This window comes from Oryzias melastigma, linkage group LG21, assembly GCF_002922805.2.
Source record: "Oryzias melastigma strain HK-1 linkage group LG21, ASM292280v2, whole genome shotgun sequence".
NCBI lineage: Eukaryota > Metazoa > Chordata > Actinopteri > Beloniformes > Adrianichthyidae > Oryzias > Oryzias melastigma.
The window spans coordinates 3,195,365-3,210,549 of NC_050532.1; the positions used below are offsets into that span (position 1 = coordinate 3,195,365).

Below are 15,185 nucleotides of genomic sequence, written 5' to 3' on the forward strand. Positions count from 1 at the left end.
GGTGCTAGGATGGAGTCTTTTTCCTCAGGTTCTGTCTGTTTTGAGATCACCTCTGGTTCCAAATGATCATTTTGTGGCTTTACATTGAGGTCCTGAGGTTCTACGATTTCATCAGCCTTCACCTGGTCTTTCATGACTTCTGGTTCTGACACCAAAGGAATTTCCTGTTGAATGTTTTTTTCTGCTTCCTCTTCCATTTTTAGTCTCTGTGTCAGTTCCAGATTATACCGTGTTTTTTCTTGGAGCTCTTTCTTCAGCATTTCCAGTTTTTGCAGTGCCAGCTTGTGAGCCTCTGTCTTTCTCTCTTCAGCTGCTTGATTTAGTTTCTCCAGTTTGTCTGTGAGAACGGTAACTTCCTGTCCACACCTCATCCTGAACTCCAACTCTGCATCTAGTGTTTTCCTTTTAGCATCAAGCTCTTGCTCCTCAAACTGACGATCCTTCTTGTCCATCTGTCTTCTTTCTTTCAGTTCAGACAGATGTACGTCTTTGTGCATCAGCTGTTCTTTTAAATCAGCCATCTCTTCTTTCATGTCATTTTCATTATTGCTGGATGACATGTCCTCACTGGCAGACACATTTGCAGGAATTGCATCTTGTACTTCCAGCTGAGGACTTTGATTAGCTGACTGAGGCTTAGTGCTTTCTACAGGCTTACGTGTTTTGAGTATTTCCCTGTATTCAACTACTCTGGGAATGAAGGGGAACGCAGGGTTGAAGAGATAACTAAAATCCTTTTGTTTCAGAGCCGACTTTTTGTCAAGAGCAGGGGCTGGTGGATCTTGGGTTTTCATTACTGGAGCTGGAGATGCTGGTTCTGGAGGGACTGCAGAGGCAGTTTGATATGGGGAGTGCCTTGGTGTTGCAGGGTTCACGGGGACCTGCTGATTTTGGTGTCCCAGATTGGAGTTTCTGTGGTGAGGAGGTGGTGGAGGAACAGCGCTGAAGGGAACATGGCGATTTTGGTGTCCCCAGTTTGGATTTCTGTGGTGTTTATGGGCCTGGTGATGTTGCGGGTTCATTCCAGGGGATGGATTTGGCCGGTTGAACTGGCCATGGTGGTTTTGGTATCCCCAATTTGGTTTTCTTTGGGGGATGTAGGCCTGCTGATGTGGCTGGTTCATTCCAGAAGATGGCTTTGGCCGGTTGAACTGGCCATGGGGGTTTTGGTATCCCCAATTTGGATTTCTTTGGGGGGCTTGGGCATGGTGATGTGGGGGGTTCATACCAGGGAATGGAAACGGTTGGTTAAATTGGACGTGCTGGTTTCTTTGTCCAAAACCAGCATTTCCATGAGGCTGGTAGAATCCCTGATTTGGGTAAGCCGCGTGGTATCTCTGATTTCCGTACATTGTCTTTCCAAACAATCCGTGGATGCTTGTAAGTCGATTGCAAGAGCTGCTCTCTTTGAATCTCAAATGTGATTCTAGCAGGCGAACCATCATGGATAAGAACTTCCGACACCTGTGTCAAACGACATCACATATCACATCCTTTATGACATCAAATGACATCACAATGCTTACATCATCACTTATTACATCACATCCTTTTTGACAAGTGGCTGCGCATTGCTGGGCCTGCCAGATTCAACTTTAAAATTAAAAAGCAAAATATACATATTATATTAAATATTTATAAGTTAATATATCGATGCAATTCTTGATGTAAAATTTGACAAAACAGAAGTAAACAGGAGCAGTAAAAAAAGTTAATACAGTGTGTAATGGTGGTTTCACACCGAACGCGGAAAGCTCGGCGGAGGCGTCAAGTTTCAATGTACAGTCAATGGAAAGACGCGATTTGGGCTTCAGGCGCAGACCTTTAAGTTTTCAGATGAATGAATCCATACATCTACCCCTTTTCATTTTGCTGTAACATCTCAGCAAAAGAAATGTTCTAACATTTTTGTATTTGAATAAACAACTTTTAAAGGTGTGGAGTGTTACTTTTTAAAATTCTCTTCATTTCTGGTAAACTATGATAACAGGTTTTCTTAAAGTCTCACTCTGTACGTCTATAGGAGCCCGTTTGGAGGAACTGTCTCTATGAACATCTAGAGTGGAGCGCCCCACCCCAACTGCGGGCTCACAAACTGCTGGGGGAGGAAATGATCAAGGCCGGTCTGGAGGTTGGATCCACTACACCCTACGGTTAGCGTGCATTCACCTGATTTATTTACGTACACCCACCTCTACGCACCATGGGTGCCCACCTTTGACCTGACCTCACTTGCTGAGCAGTCAGCATGAACTCCTGACCCCCCCCCCCCCTTTCTTTAAGGCTGGTCTGTAGGTCAACGCTGTCAATGCTGAAGGATGAAGGCTTCCAGAAAAAGGCATGGTCTCTATTTGAGAAGAGCTTCACTGTTGAGGCTTCAGTTCAGTATGTTAACACCAAGGTATTTGTGCTTCTCCATCACCTCCACCGTGTTTCCTACGATAAGAGGGAGGCTCAACGTGTTCTTCTTTTGATCAGATTGGTGATTCTACAGTATGTCACAAAGTGGTGCTCTGTACTTATTATATCTCTGATACAAGAAATTACTGTGCAAATCTGAATTTGTCTGCAGCTGACAAAACTCAGAGTTGCATTAAAAGTCTGAAGTTCATATATTCATTCCTGGCAGCATTAAACCTTTTTCTAATATGTATTTACAGAAAAACAACTTTGTAAACTTTAGCAACCTCATTGAAAAATTTTAGTCAAGATAGAAAAAAATGATTTTTATATCAACTCTGACGGAACACACAAAAGAGAAAGATTAACACTAGAAATGTGTTTGTTCTTTTGTGCTTTCAGTACTTTGTGCTTGTTTTATACCAAAAGAAATAAGAAACATTCCTGAAACATTTCTTTTTTTTTTTTGTTTTGGCTTGGGGTATTTTCCATTATTTTATTTATTTATTTTTTTTTTAAAGAAAAAATGGGTCTGGGTCTTATAGTCAAACATTTGTAATTTTTGTCAAGTTTTCTTTTTATGCACTGTATTAAAACTCAGATAAAATCCAATTGAGCTATGACAAAAAAAACTGAAATACTTCCCTATATATTCGTTACTTTTTCTTCTATTCTCAGTTTATTTTTTGATACAAAACATTTTTGTCAATCAAATTAATGAGATTAATCTAAGATTAGGGGCTTTAAACATTTTTAAATACAATAAATAATAAAAAAAAATCCGATCCTTGTGAAAGTATTGCATATTAGTATTTTTTATTAATTGAAACAGAATTTCTGGCTTTTTCCAATTGCCTCTGTGAAATCGGACATTACTCCACAATACACCAGCAGGTGGTGCTGTTGTATCGGTTCTCTCTACTCGGTTTAAAAGGAACGACAGAAATTTGGTATTTTAGAGGAATTTCAAGAAACAAAAAAATACCGCAGTATCACTTTGATAATATTTAGCAAATGGAAAATTAAAATTGATACAAGCAAAAGAAAAAAACTCTGGATAAAAATTTCAATTAAATTATTTTAGCATTAGTATTTTTATATTAGTTAAAATAATCTAAGATAAAAAAAAACAAAGGGTTTTAAAGAAAACGATACATTTTAATAAACAAAAGGAAGAAAAAATAGTTTTACCAATCCCGTGACATCAGTGGAAGATACCATTATGAAGAAGTCATGGGGGTGAAACAACACACAGCATTGCATTTCCTCCTTGGCCACATCAGCCATTCACCGTACAGCCAATACTATCAACTAACGTTTCTCGACCTGTTTTTTCTCACGTGCTCTACTGACATTAATTTAGCGATTATCGTGTGAACAAAACCCAGGAGTTCAACGGGAACCCCCATGTTCTCGACCGTCTCAACGTAACCAAGCCGCGTGCTGTGTTTGGGTTGTGTGACAGATGAGCGTCATCGACTTGTCTCTGGACGAGCTGTCACCTCAAGAGGATGAACAACCAGCGATGTAGCTCTTTATTTCTGAAAATACGAGGCCAGAGGAGGATTATACGATGTATTTATGTGGTGGGCTTCATGGTAAGCGTGGAAGCAGACGTGTGAGTTGTATCTGTCTGTGTGAAAAGCATTTTCCTGTTAGCTAGCATTCTTTCATAACTTGACAGGATTTGAATCTTGAGTAATTGCTATACACTAAATTATCTCTTAAAGGTTTTATCTTGTATATTTAATTCATTAAAAACAACTTTAAATGTAAAAAAAAAATAATTAAAGTTATAAGTTAATTAAAGTTATTATTTCAGACTGATTTGACTTTTTAAAGCATATTCAAAAAAATATTCTTCATAATGAAAATGTGTCCGTTTGATAAAAGTGTTTGATTTGTTCTTAAGTACTCAATGTAAAATGTATGACCTTTTGTAATGTAGATTTATTTTAAAAAGTAACCACTTATCAGAAAATTGTCATAAAAGCTTATCTACAGTTTATTTTCGTGAAAATAAAAATCAAAAACCTGTTATCTGTACATAGTTGTTTTTTAGCACCACTGTCAGTCGCTTTTTTATTGAACTTATGAACAACTCTGTTTATTCTAATAGGAGGAAAGCAAAAAAGCACGTTTTTTTTCTCATCAGTAAGCAAGTTTAGACCTTGATTTAATTGATTCTATGCTCACTCCTGTCGAAGGCTGGTCAGCCGTCACGCTTTCTAGAAATAACTGAATAGTTTCTGTCATTTAATTAGATGTAAGACTCAAGGTGCAGGGATATCTGGAGCAGGAAGAAAGCAGAACCTGCTGTGACAAGAATGCTGCCTGGAGGTTCATGACTGTGTTAGAACACTGGATGAGCTGCTGTGTGTCTTCAATTAAGCCTTTGGCCAAAAAGCCGCTCTGATCTCAGCAATGCAGATGCAGAAGATAAACAACGACTTTTTGCTCCTCCTAGAATGTCCAGAATGCCATCTTTGTTGCCAGTCTAGCCTTACCTGCTACCTGACAGGTTCTTCTGTCACATGTATCCTCCATCAAATCAGTCCGACAACACAGTAGATCAGTTTTGTCCAGCAACGGCTGGTGAAGTTAGTTTTTACAGGGGACTTTTAGATGTGTCCAAGCGCTAGGGATCTTCACAATAAAAGCTTGATTCCTCTTCAGCACCGCAGAGTCTCAAGAAACTAAAGAGCCATCAGCTCTTCATTGAGGCGTACGATTAGAGCATATCTGTTTGAAAGCTTCAGACTAATCTTTCACTGTGTTGATTCATTGAGGGAAGTGGAACATATTCAGATGATAAAATTGTCACTAAGAGAATTCCTTTAAAAATGTCTGCACTGATTTATTGATTTTAGTCTGCACAGTTTTGCTGTCTTAATGTAGATGGATTTCTTTAAATTGTTGTCCTCTGCAGTTTAGATCAATTGATGGCCCAGAATAATCAGTTTACCTACTGTCCATCCATCCATTGTCTTGTCCGCTTCGTCCCTTTCGGGGTCGCGGGGGTGCCGGAGCCTAACCCGGCTGCTGATGGGCGAAGGCGGGGTACACCCTGGACAGGTCGCCAGTCTGTCTCAGGGCCTCAATCACACACATCCACTCTCACATTCACACCTAGGGGCAATTTAGAGTCACCAATTAACCTATGAAGCATGTTTTTGGACGGTGGGAGTAAGCCGGAGTCCCCGGTGAAAACCCACGCATGCACGGGGAGAACATGCAAACTCCACACAGAAAGGTCCCAGCCGGGATTCGAACCGGGGCCTTCTCGCTGTGAGGCAAGAGCGCTAACCACTGCGCCACCGTGCAGCCCCTTTACCTACTGTATATTCTTGTAATTTAAACATGATGTGGTGAGTTAGTCCCACTCTGTCCTAAAAGTGTATCCAGTGGACTTAATGATTATGCCGTATTTAGCCAGAATAATAATAATAAAAAAAGAAAGGACATAGTTTTTGCAAAGCAGCAGTAGCTCATTTGAAATTCAAATCTGAATTTTGGACGGGACTGTTGGTGTGGAGCAACCTCGCCCCCACTTCCCGTCGCCCATCGGTTTACATGCTCCCCCACTAGCTTACAGCCTCTCACACCTCCAACCTAACATTACCAGTGAAACAAAAATGGCAGAACAATACTGGAGCTATCCAGCTGTACAGTTTTGAGTAAGATACCGACTCTGACGAGAAAAACAAAGATGTACATGGATCTATTCGTCTACAAGTGGATGCAATTTTTCCATCTTCTCTTAATTCACTAAATAAATATTTAGAAATTCAATTTAAGCCTAATTTTCTTTATACATGTCCTCCATCTCAGAAAATACTACAAGAACATTTTCATCTGAGTGAATTTTTGACTCGTATTTACTCTCTTCTAAGCATGTTAAAATGACTTGGGGAAAAAAATGATTTTTTTAAATGTCTGTCCTTTGAAGTTGTCACTTTAACTTGCTTTAATTGAATATATTTTTTTCAGTTTACATCGTAAGAAGATTTTCAGATATTTCAGTTAAAGTGGTCAAACTTTATTTTGCTGAAAATGTTTCTCCTTGCTGTGATGTTATTTTAGATCACTCCTGTTAGCGAGTCTAATGTAACTTTTGCTTTGTTTTCAGGACTTGTTTGGGGTGAGCATGATCATCCCACTGCTGAGTCATCATGTGAAGGCCCTCGGAGCGAGCCCCACGGTGGCTGGCATCGTGGGTAAGTCACTCCGTCTCTGTACAATCTGCAGGTGATGTGTAGTTTGGTGGGCGTGACAAAGGAAACGGCCAGGTTGTGCTAAAACCAAATCAGAAGCTTTATTTTGTCATTGCAGGGTCCACATATGGAGTCTTGCAGTTCTTTTCGAGCACAGTTGTTGTAAGTATTCGTTTTCCTCTACTCTTAAAACCCCCTTTTTTTTCTTGTTCGACAAGACAGTTGGTTTCCAAAATGGTTTCATTGGTCGGTTGGCATTCCATGAAAACAATAAACACTGGCTGCTCCACAATGCATTCAGTGTGCACACGTTCATATACACAATCTGATCCCTGTCAGCCACAGAGTCTACTAAACTTACTCAAAAATAACGTCTCCTCCTCAACCAGAGATGTTTTAGCCCAGGGTGTCAAACTCAATCCCAGAAGGGGCCAAAATCCAAAACACACTGTAGGTCGCAGGCCGAACAGGATAAACATTTATTGAAAAAATACATTTATTTATTTATTTATCTAAAACTACATTTTTTTTTGTTTAAAACCACAACTTTTTAACATAATTATGAACTAGATATATAGCATTACCTTCAAAAATGCTAGTGTGAATGCTGTAAGCTGAATTTGACCGCTATTCAACTGCTATTTGACCGCTAAATATTAGCTAAATGCAAAATTAGCATAAAAAAAACTATAAAAACAACATAAAAAAAGCCTAGGTTAGCCATAAAAGCTAGGATGTAGCTGAAAAATTAGCTAAACTTGAAAATATCCTAAAAAAAACTTAGGTTAGCCAAAACAGCTAGCATGTAGCTGAAATATTAACTAAACTTCAAAATAGCCTAAAAAATTGAAAAAGCCAAAATTAGCCAAAAATGCTAGCATACAGGTGAAATTTTAGCTAGACTCCAAATTAGCCTAAAACAATCTTAGTAAATGCCAAAATAGTCCAAAAAGCTATCAGAATGCTGATTTTTAAAACTTTAAAACTGTAACTTTTTAATATATATATGAATAATAAAAATATTTTACTCGCCATAAAAATTTATTTTTTCAAAATTATACAAGTTAGAATAAGAGCAAAATAACATCGGGCCGTTAATAACAATAAAATAAAATGATCTGGAGGGCTGGATCCGGCCCCCGGGCCTTGACTTTGACATGTGTATTCATTCATGTGTAAGAAAATCTTTCTGTGGTAACACACACAGCTGGGGAGTCTGTGAAACATCTGAAGCTGCATTCTCATCCTCCTTCCTTTTTCCCGCCCCGCACTCCCTGAAATTGGCTTAACTCTCAGGGGTCATGGGACAAATTAAACACATAAGGACTCATCTGTTGGGTCCTCTAAGCAGACCAGCTGAATCCTGACAAATGCGGGGATATGTGAACAGCTGGTAACCATGGCAGTCCCAACAGTGTACAATCAGAACACAGCAAACTCAATTGGTCTTAATTGCATTATTTCGTTGCATGCTTGTGTGTCTGAAAGAGCAGGCGAGAATCTAATAAGTCCTGAGCTGCTGTGTGGAGAAATTATGTCAGGTTTGGGTTTTTGTGCTTTTTTAATTTTGAGTCATGTGATCATCTGTCAGAATAAAACTCAGCAAAAATACGCTTAGTAAGGAACCACTCCAATGAAAACAGTGTTTTTTGGTGTTTTTAACACATTCTTGTAGCACTTTTCTCATGATGGAGCACATATATAAAGAAAATTTATCTTAAAATTGGATTGCTGAGTATTTCTTTATTCAAATCGTAAATCAGAAGCAGACAGAAAAAAAATGCTGTTTGAAAAAGAGCGTATTTGTGACGCAAAATACGATTGGCGAGTCACAATAATGAATTTACTCGCAGACAAATGCATCCATGAACGTCTTTGTTTTTCTCGTCTGAGCCAGATGACAGTTCGAACAAGATTTTAAGATAATCACAATGAAAAGACCACTGGGGACGCTTTTAAAATAGATCAAAAGATAATAAGAGTGGGTCTTAAATGTGTCCATGACCTTCAGATGTTTTGTGAGTGCAAATTGACATATTGGGCTCCTGTGATTGGCAGGGCAGCTGGAGCGACGTGGTGGGGCGGCGGTACTCCCTGCTGACCTGTCTGCTGCTGAGCGCTCTGGGCTACGGCCTTCTCGGGATGTCCACAAGCATTGCTTTATTCGTCCTCGCGCGGATACCTGTGGGTGAGTTTGTTTTAGCACACTAGAGAAGCAAATGCTTGCACGTGTTGTTTGTTCAAGAGTTTCAGCAGAATTCTGTCTCGGTTAAACATGTCGCTTCAGAGAAGTGGCGTGTTTAACTGGCTGTTGGCCTCTGTAAATTTGGCTTTAAAAGTGCTTTCTGTTGCCAAACTTTAGACAAAATATAATAAACTTGTTTAATTCTTGAAAATATAGTCAAAACCCGACTGTGTGCTGCCCCCTACAGGTTGAATTGAGGTATTACAGTTGAATTTCCTGATTGGTCAAACCATTCAAATCTCACATCATTTCTGAAGTCTCACGTCATGATCTGCAGCTCCAGTAAACAGCAAACAGGAAGTGCATGTGTTCCAGTCAGTCTGTATACAAACTGTTAGAAATATGGTCAATCATGTAGTTAGATGACTTATAGCTGTGATAGTATTTCCTAGTTCTTGCACTTTCATGAATGACTTCAACTGTTTGGACTTGCACAAATATAAACATATTAATCCTCTTTCAAATGACTTTTTATCCCGTCATTAGAGCATCTTTGCTACCACTGAGGTTTGGATGTGGCTTCTCTGATGTTTACAGTAAAAAAGTGACGTTCAGATTTAATCAGGAATGAAACTCCTCTCTCTTGCAGCTGTTTGGATGGCAGAGTAAACCTTCTGTTTGTAACTTCAATAAACGAAAGAAATATCTTCGACCCTCCTTGAAGATAATTTAGAATAAATAATAGAAAATAAAACATGACAAATATATCTAGATTTTTGATTATTTATAATTTTCTGAATGTTCTTACAGTTCATGAAAAGAGAATATCCGGTTCTGTCCTCAGAGCTTAAAACCAGGTCAGTTTTTTTCTACATAAAGAACACCGGAGCTGTTCCCATTCCAACCAAATCCTTCTCACGGTTAGATTAGACTGAAGCTAAAATCACACCCAACTAGGCTCCGTTTGAACCTGACTGAGGGTTTTTATTGGTGCATTTCTCCAAACAAAAGAACTTTTGTATTCTTCTGTTTGGCAGCACTCACCTGATGTATGATCTTCCTTTTGGCTAAAAATAGATCAGCTTCTGCTGCAGTAAAGTCACCTCAAGCAGCAAAATCTGCAGAGATAAATCTGTATTTATATTGTTTTATTTGAGATAATTCAAGCTGGAATAATCCCAATTTTATGCCAGGATTTTAATACATAAATACAGTTTTATTTGCCTTTAAGTACAATACAAGTCTATATATTTTATAAATGAGCTAAAAAAATATCAATCAAAACCAGAATACTAAGGAGAGCTTTTGTTTCACTTTATTAGAAGTACATTTAACCCTTTAACACCATAGCTCCAGTGTTTATGTTCTTTGATTTACTGTAACTTTTCAACCATAAACACGATCAACGATATTCCAGTAGATTCTGAAGGAGAAAAGTGGCTCAACGTTAAAGATTTTGAGTTTTAGTGTCACCGGTGACGCCTTTGGCCTGCCAAATTCAAATAAATGTAAATTATTTTCCATATATTTCTTGTGTCTACACATAGAATGTGCACTACAGAAACATTGACTTTTATTCAAGTGCAAAATATTATTCTGCAGTCATGTGGTGTTGGAAGATTTTGTTGTTTTTCTGACGTTTATGTGTGTTTTTTGAGTTGGACAGTGATTTTTCTGATCATTCCAACACCAAAGGAACGCAGCATTTCTTTAAGTTTACAATTTTCTATGGAGCTATTTTGGGGCCATAAACATTTGAAACTCCAATAAAACATTTTGGAAAAAATATTGGTGTTTGCCCAAAAAAATGTAAAATGTCCAAAACTTTTTGCAGTTCTAAATTAAACTCATTTTCAGCTTCAAATTCTTTTTGAACGGGCTTGAATGGTATTTTGGACGTGTTGTTTGTACACCATAAAACTCTGCTTTTTACTCCCGTCTTGGGACTACTTCAGACTATGATAGTACAGATTATACAGCCATTTTCTGACCGTAATTATCACAGTTCTCATAGTCAGTGAAGGCACCGAAACTGAAGTTACCACCCTCATCGATTTTGATTGGTCCTTTGTATTAGCCCCGCCCCAATGCGCCTCAACAGGACCAAAAGGTTTGAAACTGAAATTTTCAGATTCCAAAACTGAAAGAAAGAGTTGAAAGAGAAAAAAAGATTTGAAACTGAAAAAAAAGTTTTAAATTGAAATTTTGAAACCTAACACAGAACATTTGAAGCTGAAAATAATTACGTTTATTTTAGAATAGCTAAAAGTTTTGGACATTGTAGATTTTTTTTGGCCAAACACCAATATTTTTTTCAAAATGTTTTATTTGGGTTTCGAATATTTATGGCCCCAAAATAGCTCCATAATATTTCCCTGAGGCACATCAATCCATTGGAGTAATTGGCACCAAAAATAGATCAAATTTTAAAGTTTAAGAATAAAAACTCCAAAAGGTTCAGTTTTAAAATATATGTATTATTTTTTAATCAAAATTAAAGCTTGTTTTGTCCAAACTTTGTAATATTTTTTTTTCTTTTTGATTACCAAATCACTCATCTGCTTCTGGGCCGACCTTTATGCCTTTTTGTCGCCCTAACGTTTTGCATAGTGTAAGGTGGAAATTAATGCTTTCTTTGAACCCTTATAATAACATTCAATGCAAATGAACTTTTTTTTGGAACAGGAATAAATGTAAATATATTTTACAAAAATATTTGTGAATTTCCGATTTGAAGACCAGAAAGGAAGTTGAAGGTAAGTTGGATTTGGCCGGACTTTGGACATGCCCACACGAAGACGATCCATTTTTATGTCAATGAATGCAAACCTTTGGACCGTGTGAAAACAGTTGGGGCTGCACCTGCCTGCTTCCTGTTAGATCCAGTTTTTCAGGAAGACAAACAGGATTGTTTGTCCTAACTAAATGAGTCCAGCGATCCCGTTACACTTCATCATTGTTTTCTTGAGACTGTTATCGAGAACGTTCTGCTTAACTTGGCTTCTCTTTCAGGGCTGTTCAAGCACTCGCTCTCCATCTGCAGAGCTCTGCTGTCTGACCTGGTGTCAGAGTCAGAGCGCCCTCTGGTGATGGGACACTTTAATGCAGCCTCCAGCGTTGGCTTCATCCTGGGTCCCGTGGTGGGGGGGTATCTTACCGAGCATGAAGGAGGGTTTTACACGTCCTCTTTTACCTGTGCAGCTATCTTTCTCATAAATGCTGGTGAGGAACAGAAAGAAATTACTTTTTTTGTATTCTTTGTGTTTTTTTATAGAATATCAAACTTAATTTTTCAGGTTTGGTTTGGATGCTTCCATGGAGCGAGACTTTAGTTGACCGGAATGGAACTAACCTCAGCAATAGCAGTTCGGAAAGTTGTCATGACAACCACTGCAGAAGGTCCGTCCTCAATGGCAATCATGCAAAAAAACACCCGCCAGTGTTATCAGGGGAGTACGAGGTATCTTCCAGAGCATCGGGGTGGGACTCCGACAGGTGGAGGGGGCTGTCCCTGCTGCAGCCTGCCTGGAGACAAGTGTCCTCGGTGGGCTCAAAGATCCACATGGTGGCGTCCTCTGACATGTGGGACGTCTTCCTTGTCCGTCTCCTGATGGCCATAGCCATCATGCTGTACTACAGTAACTTCTCTCTAGCCTTGGAGGAACGCTTCTCGCTGAAGCCAAAGGTGACCGGGTATCTAATCAGCTACAGCAGCACGTTAGGCGCCCTGGCGGGGTTTCTGGTGGGGCCAGTCACTCAACTGTATAAGAATAACATGCCTGCGCTGCTGCTTCACTCCACCGTGCTCACCTGCTCCCTCATCTTCCTGTATGCCGCTGCGCCCAGCGTTTGGCAGGTACTGCTCACCTCCACTTTCTTCGCCATCTCCACCACCATCGGGCGCACCTGCATCACCGACCTGGAGCTGCAGAGGGGGGGCGTCCAGGCGAGCGGGACTCTGATCGGAGCGGGGCAGTCCGTCACCGCCGTGGGGCGAGTCCTGGCCCCTCTGCTCTCTGGTCTGGCTCAGGAGTTTAGCCCTTGTGGCCCCCCAAGTTTGGGAGTGGTGCTGGCTCTGGCGGCGGTCGGTTTGCTGCTCAACAGAATCCCCAGATGGGACAGAAGAAGGGTGACGAGAACGACCAAACTCTGATGACCGCAGCCGAACTGATATGAAGGAAGTGCTCTTATTTACAGCAGGCAGCTGTGAAGATCTGCAGACTCACGGGAGAAGCAGGGTTTTCTGAAACATGGCTACCTCCACCGAGTGAATCTGTCGATGAAAAGGGTTCATCACTAAAGGCACTGCAGACCCTCTTCCCTCAGCGCGGCAGGATCAGGCCTGTGGAGCGACACAATATGCAAAAGGTGAACCAGACACTACCAGCTTTGTCTTTGCACATCAGTTTAGCAACAGAGACAATGTAAACTTTGTTTGAAAATGTTTTTTTGTAACCACTACATACTGCAAATTCCATGAAATCACAGTCGTGCACTAAAACTGGAGAACTGCTGATTTAATAAAAAACAATAAGATGCAGATGTACTGCCAAAAATTCCAGAAGTAAAAAGAATGAAACATTGAAAAAACGTGGATGGCCTTATTACTGCTGTACTGTTTTGTCCTAGTTTTTTTTTTTTTTTTTTTTTTCTTTAGTACCACTTTTTCACTGCTTTGTGCGTGATAGATGTTTCTGGGGTTATTTAAAGTTGTACAGAAGCAGCAGGAGTAAGTTATGTGGAGGATCTTTTTCTGGGTTTGGTCTAAAGCACCTTTTAATAACTTTTATGGAACTTCCAAAAAATGTTTTTTTAAAGTTTTTTCAGTGGAGCATTTTTTTTTTTCAGTCACAGATTCTTCAAGTTGTCCCAATTAAAAAGATGAAAGGTCTGTGATGATCAGCATAGATACAATTCAACTTTAAGAGACAGAATGTAAGAAAATGATCTCGAAAATTTTAAATTTATTTTTAAACTGTGTAGAAATTAAGTCAACGGCAAAAGTTGATTTCAGTACGTTATAATGTAACCCCATGGTTGCCAGTGACAGGTCAAAGGTTTCCTGTGGGTCTTTAGCTGGTTTTCACACAACATAGTTGTTTTTTTGGTCCATTCCTCCATGCAGATCTTCTCAAGAGCTGTAATGTTTTGTGTCTGTTGCTGGGCAACACGTACTTTTAACTCCCTCCACAGATTCTCTGTTGGACTGACGTCCAAAGACTGACTAGAACATTCCAGAACCTTAAAGTGTTTTTTAACGTACCCACTCTTGTTGACCGGCGATGTGTTTGAGCTCAACCAGTTTAAACAGGTGACGTTAATACAGGTAACAAGTAGAGGATGGAAGATCTTAAAGAAGTTACAGGTCTGAGGGACCAAATTTGTGTATGTTTGTTGGAGATAAATACAAATTTTTCTGCACACTTAAAGGGTAACACAGCAGGACAGTTGGAGGCTGGATCCACTCGCACCTCAGATTTGAAAACTGCCAAAAAAAAAGGGGGGGGGGGTGGATCTGTGATTGACAGTGAGGTTAGCTTGAGGAAACGTAGTCACTCTAAGTCTTCGATATGGAAAGTGGTGCAAAGCAAAGGGATACTAGACCGAAGGAGACCAGTGTCTGAGTGGTAAAATGATGCTAGCTTCATAAGCTAATAAAAGCTAACGTCTTGAGCAAACATTCCCGAATGAAACATTCTTTGCAAATCCATCACCAGGACCGAGTTCATTGGATTCAATGCCATTTGCAGTCAGCCTCTGACCACTGGAAAGTTGTGCAAGCCAGTAGATTTTTGACAACCGAAGGCAAAACACCTACGAGCTACGCTAAAGCTAACAAAACCATTACAGAATCAAAAATGGGTGGGGCTTTTATACTGGAGCTTCAGAGCGTGATAACATAAAACCTCCAAAATGACGTGGGACTCACACCAGTTGACCAATCACAAAATGATACTGTAATACCTCGTTTTGATCTGTAGGGTGCAGCACACAGACTGTAATTTAAAAGTTTATTTTAAATTGTCAAAAAAAGCATGACCTTACCTAACAGACCTCATCTTTTTAGGTGGAACAACTTGCAGAATCAGTGATTAACAAAAATTTTTGTATGTTAGAAAGTTCATCCATGTCTGTATTTGCTTCATCCAGGGGAAACTGTCTTTTTTTGGCCTGTTTTGTCTTTATTTTGGAAGCTCTATTTATTGATGCCAGCAAAAAAAAAAAAATTGAAAAGTTTTTTTCTTTCAAGCCCACAGCATAATAAAACCACTACCGTGCTTAACGGGTGATAAGTGTTACTACTCTTCTTTTGTTCTTGTGCAACTTCCTTTCAGTTGTGTTTTATGTTTGTCATACTGTAGAAAGTGTCTCTAAAATCCTACACG

At 39.5% G+C, this 15,185-nt stretch overlaps 1 protein-coding gene across 2 annotated transcripts; it reads left to right on the top strand.

Moving 5' to 3' along the window:
- Positions 1 to 2,105: 2,105 nt before the first annotated feature.
- Positions 2,106 to 15,106, top strand: mfsd9 (major facilitator superfamily domain containing 9). Of its 2 annotated transcripts, none has more exons than XM_024286874.2 (6): positions 2,106 to 3,998; positions 6,530 to 6,617; positions 6,733 to 6,776; positions 8,673 to 8,802; positions 11,812 to 12,021; positions 12,096 to 15,106. In XM_024286874.2, the coding sequence occupies exons 1-6, from the start codon at positions 3,912 to 3,914 to the stop codon at positions 12,950 to 12,952; spliced, it is 1,416 nt and encodes a 471-aa protein (XP_024142642.1). In that variant the 5' UTR covers positions 2,106 to 3,911; the 3' UTR covers positions 12,953 to 15,106. The 2 variants fall into 2 exon arrangements, with proteins under 2 accessions (XP_024142642.1, XP_024142643.1); XM_024286875.2 differs by having other exon boundaries at positions 3,946 to 3,998; positions 8,678 to 8,802.
- The last annotated feature ends 79 nt before the right edge of the window (positions 15,107 to 15,185 follow it).